The following is a 7,647-nucleotide window of genomic DNA, read 5'->3' as shown; positions in this document are numbered from 1 at the left end:
ATCCTTGTATGATTAGTTTAGGTTTTTTTTTCTCTTTGGTCTGGCCTTCGCGCACATAGCTTGTACCAAGGTCAGACAAATTAAGTCCAAGTTACAAGTGGATATTATGAAGTTGCTCTATTGCTACACTGGATATAGCACTCCAGCTGGTGTGCTATCATCATAGTCATATACCGTGACAGATTGGTCCAGCTCTACATGTGCAAAAGTTCCGCTCTGGTTGCTCTTGCAGAATACTTTGTGAGCACCTGGACCTATAAGCTTTCACACTATTATTATCTTATTAAATGCATTATATATTGTAATATAAATATTTTGCCACCCGGAGCAACACAAGGACACAATCCTTGTACACAGTGCACGTTCGACACATACGTGTTTATAACACAACTTATTGAGTAATTATGTCATCTTCATGGAACATATGCAGTAGTACTGTATTTTTTTAATTCAAACGAAGCCTAAGTGTAAAACTGTACATGTCCATCAAATATTTTGATGTCTAATAATAATTTATGCAATATGTGTTTGATATTCTCTTAAGAATTTCTTGCAATCGTGGAATATTTGGAGCGCCGATTCTTACTTTATAGTGATAATATTTCTTTCTGATCTCATGGAGGAGAGTTATGCTTCGGCCATCAACTGGTCACAAGAGTAACATCAATTCACAGCAGTTTCTAAACAAATTTTCATCAGCCAATCTCAATCTCAGATGTAAAAGGTACCTCTTAACTATGTATTTAGTTATCAATATCGATCTAGTGATTCATAGAGTAGCAGGTACGTACAGAAGACATGAGATCAAACTTAGCCGCTTCTAGAAGTACACGTTCATAAGACATCATATAAATTTCACCAACCGGTGACCTCAAATCAAAGTAGTATACTCTTTGATCCCACAACCTCTTTCGCATCAATAATAATAAACCTGCTTCTAAGAATATGGTCTCAATGAACTAATTCTTGAAAAAGAGAGATAATACACTCTTTCTCCTTACCTTCTCTCTGCCATGTGAGCGAATGATGAAGTGCATTTCTGTGAGCTGTGTTATTGTTGAAGGAGGCCTAAGTAGTATACCAAGTTTCATCTAGGTGAAACCCATTCACTCCCTTCATAAATTTCTTGCCATGTCAGTTTATTCTCTGGCACTTTATTTAGCATGAAATCAAGTTTTTGAGTACTTTGCAGCAGACTATAGGCAATTGGGACCCAGTGTTTGAAGCAGCTGGACAACTGCAAGTATATGTACATTTCAGTTTATAGAAACGAAGAGCATCGATTACAAACATTTACCCGTAAGGTACCAATTCTAGAGCAAACAGCCGACAAATATACTATAAACACAAATCAAGAAAAAGGAACCATGGTCAGCATAATGCTTCCAAGGTTCGCCCTCCAACATCGAATCCTATACCCAGGATGTGGATCCTAGTTTAGAAGGGAGCTTCCCTCCTTGAACAGCACAAAGATGCTGCTACCGTCGCCCCTAGAGATCCTGAGCTCTTCGTCAAGGTAGGTTGTGAGCAGCCAGGACTCAGCATTGTTGGTTCTAATCGGTATCTTCAGTGGTGGCTGACCAGAGATGGTATTTGCAACCGAGGACGCTGCATTTTCGATGGAAGAAAATATGCCTTTCAATGGGCTCAGGTCGATGTTCTGTCCAAAGAGCTCAAACTTCTCAGGTAGCACAATGGAGTCGGTCAGTTGTGGGGTTCCGATAACACCTTCATCAAATTTGATCTGGATAGATTGAGAACCATATGAATTTGTTAATAACATCTAGCCAAATTCACTCAAGGTTCTGTCCTACAAGTGCCACATGTGGGTTCAAGAAGGCCGATAAAATGCATTCAATCATAGGTGAAAAATGGCTACTTGGATGAGGATGACAGAACTTCACCTGCACACGCTTGGGGCTTCTAATTTCAAATTTAGCATTGGTGGAAACTGAGGTTGTAGCCAATGGTCCTGAAAACTTGATGCAGTTTTGCACTGTGAAAGTCTCCGAATCAATAGTCTGTGATATCTCCTCCACCTTTACAAGCTCAGGTAGCCTTCCGGACCCCAGCAGAGGGAATAGTTGAGAAAATGATGTGTACCTGAAATCACGTGGTTAATCAGACTCCTAAATCTCTTACGGCTGCTGCAGTTTCATTCAAAAAGAGTTTCACTTCAATGAACTTCCTCAAAATTCCAATTAGTCAGTTTCAGAAGTCAGAACTATGTTTAATCATGATGTTGACTGCAGTTCAGTTATCAAAGCAGTGAAGCCATCATAACTGGCACATCCATGTCCTCTCATGGTTTGTCAACAGCATATCCATGTCCTCTTACAGTTGATTCCAGATATCCATGTTTAAGATGTGATGATCAGAAAAAAAGGTTACCTGTGGATCAATGTGATTACCCAACTACCAAAAAGCAATTCAATATTCAAGCCCTATTACCCCAAAAAAGTATCGCAAGTGACAGATAGCAATGGCAAAAACAGGTTCCTGCAACCACCCAATAAAACATAATCCGTGGACTTGAACAGGGCTTAGGCAAGTGTGTTCTGTAATCTCAAAAAAAAAAATAGAGGCGATCCCTTACTCGCCATTGCAAAATTCTGCCATCCCTTGTTTGCTGTCAATGTATCAATGACACATGGGACTCATCTATGTCACTGGGCAGTGACAAATAAGGGATGGTGGCAATTGCAATGGCAGCAAATCGGTCGTGCCCACCTAGTGAATTGGCCTAGTTAACCACAAAAGCGAAATTTATTACTGACAGGGGCGGAGCTAGGCTTTGTCATCGGGGTCAGCTGACCCTGATGAATTTCTCCAAAACCAATGAGAATAACTGTTCAGCTGTTCTTCAAAGGAAAAGACCCCAGCATGCAATAGGGATGACCCCGGCACCATTTTCATCTGGCTTCGCCCCTGATTACTGAACCACACAATTGGCAGAAGTTTCTAAACAAATTTTCATCAGCCAATCTCAGTCTCAGATGTAAAAGGTACCTCTCAACTATGTATGCAGTTTTCAGTATTGATCAAGTGATTCATAGATTAGCACCCAATGCAAATGCGAATGCGTAACTCGCTTATCAAATTGTGAATCAAAATTAGCCGCTTCTAGTAGTATACGTTCAGAAGACATAAGATAAATTTCAGCAACCGGCGACCGCAAAAGAAAGCAGTAGCTGCTGAGGGGGGAAAGAAAAGGAGAACGGGATCAGAAGGCGGTTTCTTACGCGAGGATCCACTTGCCGTTGAGGAGCGTTAGCGCCTCGGTGGGCGCCGGCGTGGGGTTGCGCGCCTCGAGCTGCGTGATGAGTTCGACCACCTCGGCCCGCGTCTCGCTGGACGCGCGAAGACCCCGCTCTGTGCCGTACAGCGCCTCCTTGAGCTGCGCCTTGAGCTCTGCCACCTCGCTCGCCTCCGGGTCGGACGCCTCGGCCACCGCCGTCCCCGTGACCGCGGACCCACCCTCAGGCTCCGGCCCCCACTCGTCTTCGGAGTCCCCGCCCGCCGCCACCGCACGCGCCAGGACGCGGCGCGCGGCACGCAGCAACGGGAAGCGCGGCGGTGTCGGGAACGCGAGGGCACCGGCGACGGTGCCGCGGCGCGGGGACGGGGCCGCGGGTGATGGGGAAGGTGCGCGGAGAGCGAGGGCGTTGAGGGACGCAACTCCCGCCATGGCTTGCACGAGCTTTCTTGATTTCCTGGGCTCTTTTGCCTCACTGCCTCCTTCCTCTTTGTTTTGTGCTGTCGCTAGGTGACTGACAGGTAAAGTTCTACTCGTCTACCTTCAGCAAGCGAGATACAATTCTAGAAAAAGGGAGAGAGGGAGAGGCGTCGAAGGAGGAGACGTGTCGAGGCAGAAGCTTCGAGTGCGGGTGCGGCCTGCGACCGTGCGACGGGCACAGCCGCACCGGTTGGCACTTTGGCAGTCTGCGGTGTGCGGTGACCATAAAAAAATATTTAGAGCAGAACAAAATTGTTATATAGAATAGAAAATAATAGGAATATTATATTTCTTGCTGCACATGGAGGTTACAGAACTCTTGTTAGGACATGCACGCGCCTCACCGTAGTCTGAAAGCTACGAAATTTCAGTAGCCACGAAGTGGAAATCGCGAAAACTTTGAGAAAGAGATATGGGGCCTGCCTGCTAGGGGTGGGCATTCATTTCGGTTCGGTATTTTCAGTGACGAAAACCTTCGGTGTTTGCAAATAAAGAACCGATCGGTGAATGTAAAGATAAAAAATTGACGATTTCGGTGTCGGTATTTTAAACACCACATTGATCTCAGCAGTTCGAGCAAAAAACCAAGTACCGCACAGAAATTGTCGTCGATGCCGGTTTCGCTCGCTTGCGCCGCCGCCGCCCTACGCCTGGCCGCTCACCCACGCCGCCTCTGCCCCACGGCTACGCCAGCGCCAGCGCCAGCGCCTCGCACGCCTTGGCAGCAATGAGGCACCCACGCACGCCATGCGGGCTGGACAACGACGCGCCTCGCGCGCGCACGCTGTTGCCGCCGCCGCCGCCCACCAGGAAGAGGATGAATGCTAGTGCGTGAGCAAAGGGGATAAGAAAGTTAGGCAATTAGCTGGTTGGTGCCTCGGTGCGCGTTGTGGGCTAATGCGGAATTTCTTTTATTTTTATATATTTTTTTAGAAATATACGGTTAAATCAAAAAATTTGCAAAAAAACGCCTCAACGGTCACCCACCAGATAAGCCTCCGCGCAGCACCCGAGGAAGCTCCGCCGTTTGAACTGGCAGTAAGGCCCTTACCGCTAGTTGAAATGGTGGTAAGGCCCTTACCGCCAGTTCAAACAACGGGGCTCGCCCACTATAAGACGCGCCCGCGCCCCTCCTCCTCCCCCCACACCAGAAGATCGCCGCCCCACCAGACCGCGCCAGACAGAGAAAGAGAGGAAAGGAAAGAAGGGAAGAAAAAAACAGAAGGAGAGGAGAGGAGTAGGAGGGAAGAAAGGAGGAGGAGGAGGAGGGAAGAAAGGAGAGGAGGAGGGAAGAAGGGGGGAAGGAAATTCTTCCGTCGTTCCCATGTAAATTTTTTTAATCTCGTAGTTTAGATAGTATAGTGTAGTGATTAGATCTAGATTTAGAAATATTAGTGGATCTGAGATTTAGAAATAGCTAATGAATTTGAGACTTAGAAACATTTAGCTAAATTTAGATATAGTAAAATGTAGCTTAGTTAGTACAATAGATTTAGCTTAGATAGTAAAATAAATTTAGCTTCGATGGTATAGTAGATTTAGCTTAGGTGGTATAGTAGATTTAGCTTAGGTGGTACAATAGCTTTATTTTAGATCACAATAAATTTAAGAAATCTTAGTGGACCTGAGATTTATAAATATCTAATGGATCTGAGATTTATTTGTCGTGTATATTAGTTCTGGTACATACCTATGATAAATTTAGTTAGTAAGCTTGGTTTAGTGTTACATAGTTAGTTGTTTGTTTATTGAATTGAAGTCGTCATTGTAGTTAATTGATATATATTGCTGAGATTAATTTGGACTGTCCGTTTCATGTATGTTGGCAGGTATGTCGAATAGTTTAAATTTTCAAGTGTTCTATGAGCTGGGGGAGGTTAAATATAGTCCAGAAGGGGTAGATTTGAGTGGATTTCCCTGTTTCACCAAGTGTGTTCCAAGAGCAAGAGAGAGAACTTGGGGGGCATTTGCAGGTGGCTTTGTAGGGATCTTGGTGTTGATAGAGATCAAATGGATGTGTCTGTGAGGATTTTAGTCAAAAGACGGCCGACAAAAATTTTTGGAAGTTGCTTCCGCTTGAAGGAACTTCGAGCTATCGAACTTACATAAATGGTTGCACGAGAAAAGGTTTACCTTCATATGGTATGTTCAACTGTTCATGAAGGGTGGATCTAGCAGTCATATTGAAGAAGAAGTAGGAGGTGATAATGTTGAAGTGGAATAAGATGTGCAGAGTACTGAGGGTGGAAACGAAGAACTTGATTACGATGAACAAGAAGGGGGAGATGCAGAGAATGATGTTGCATCCCGCGCACCAAATGGGGAGGCTGATGAGGGGGAAGAAATTCCTAAGTTAGTAGAGCAGCTGGTGATGGAAGGAGACGAGGCTAATGGTGCCGTGGGTGATGACTCGTCCGATGAGGAAGATGCTTATCCTGTACCGTGAAATTAGTCAAATTATGACCATTCCGTCCTACAGGTCAATATTGGAGAAAATATTCCTTGGGATTACAAGGAGAATGAGGTATGCGTGGGGGCTTTGTACCAAAGTGGGGATGAAGTGAAGATGGCTATTAAGAGATGGTTCACTTTGTCTTTGCAGCGTCAGTTCAGGGTGGAAAAGAGTAGCCCAAAGGTGTATGATGTCTGCTTTGTGCGAAATGATTGCCCATTCAGGGTGCATGCATATAGGGGGGAAATGGAAGGATTACTGGGAGGTGACTAGAGTGGTTGAGCACAAATGCTTGTTGGCTGAATTGGAAGGAACACACCGCAACCTCACTGCTAATTTTGTTGCTCAATACATATATCCTCAGATAGTGCAAAATCCTGGCTTCAAGCCCAAATCCATTGTTTGTGCCATAGAGGAAAAGTTCAAGTACAAGATCAGCTACAGCAAAGCTTAATGGGCAAAGCAGAAAGCGTTGGAGGTGAAGTGGGGTACGTTCGAAGCATCCTATGACAACCTCCCTATCCTGTTGCACACCATTTGCCAGAGAAATCCTGGAAGCTTCTACGATTTGAAAACCTATCAATGTGTTCAGTTTCTAGGGAAACAGATCCTGCAGCGGTCATTCCTCGTATTGGGTCCTTGCATTAAGGCTTTCTGGTTATGTCGACCAGTCATTTGCATTGATGGCACATTTCTGACTAGAAGGTACACGGGAACAATATTGACAACTGTTGGGTTTGATGGCAACAATCAGGTGTTGCCGCTTGGGATCGCATTTGTGGAGGAGTCTGGAGATAACTGGTATTGATTCTTCAAGAGGGTGAAGAACATGATTGTGATGGATGTCGAGGGGGTTTGTCTCATTCATGATCGGCACAAAGGCATTATGCAAGCAATCAAAGACCTACAGAATGAAAGTCAGGAGCGTTTCAGGGCGCCGATATGGCCGGACTTGAAGAGTAGGTGGATCATGAGGCCTATGGGTGCGAACTTTCATAGGCAATTCCAGAACAAGACCCTTATGAAATTGTTCAAGTGCCTATGTAGCCAGAATCAGGAGAAGAAGTTCAACCTGCTGTGGAAGAAACTTGAGGACCTCACAAAGAAGCAATGTGAGGAACTAGCGAAGAGGTCGGTCAATAGTGAGGCCGAGCACCCTGTGTTTCTGGAGGACGTCGGGCTCGACGATCCAAATTTCAGGCACAGACGGGGAAGATCCATCAAGAGCTTCTCACAGTGGATTGAGAATGATCCGAAGGAAAAGTGGTCATTACTCTTTGATGACGGAGGTGCACGGTGGGGTATAATGACGACAAACCTAGCTGAGGTTTACAACTGGGTCCTGCGCGGTGTTCGGGGCCTGCCCCTTGTTGGTATTGTGGAATTTTACCTATATCACACCATGAAGTATTTAAAGGAAAGGTACCAGTTGACTGATAACTCAATGCGCAACAACCAT

At 45.2% G+C, this 7,647-nt stretch overlaps 1 protein-coding gene across 1 annotated transcript; it reads right to left on the bottom strand.

Annotated features, from left to right (window-relative positions):
• Positions 1 to 1,134: 1,134 nt before the first annotated feature.
• Positions 1,135 to 3,808, bottom strand: LOC101779797 (probable plastid-lipid-associated protein 2, chloroplastic). Its single transcript, XM_004956424.4, has 3 exons — positions 3,243 to 3,808; positions 1,905 to 2,103; positions 1,135 to 1,744 (listed from the first exon to the last, which is right to left on the bottom strand). Exons 1-3 carry the CDS (start codon positions 3,686 to 3,688, stop codon positions 1,433 to 1,435), a joined length of 957 nt encoding a protein of 318 aa, XP_004956481.1. The 5' UTR covers positions 3,689 to 3,808; the 3' UTR covers positions 1,135 to 1,432.
• Between the last annotated feature and the right edge of the window lie 3,839 nt (positions 3,809 to 7,647).

Source organism: Setaria italica, chromosome II (assembly GCF_000263155.2).
Source record: "Setaria italica strain Yugu1 chromosome II, Setaria_italica_v2.0, whole genome shotgun sequence".
Taxonomy (NCBI): domain Eukaryota; kingdom Viridiplantae; phylum Streptophyta; class Magnoliopsida; order Poales; family Poaceae; genus Setaria; species Setaria italica.
The sequence above is the reverse complement of the archived record's forward strand: the minus strand, read 5'-3'. Positions and strand labels throughout refer to the sequence as shown.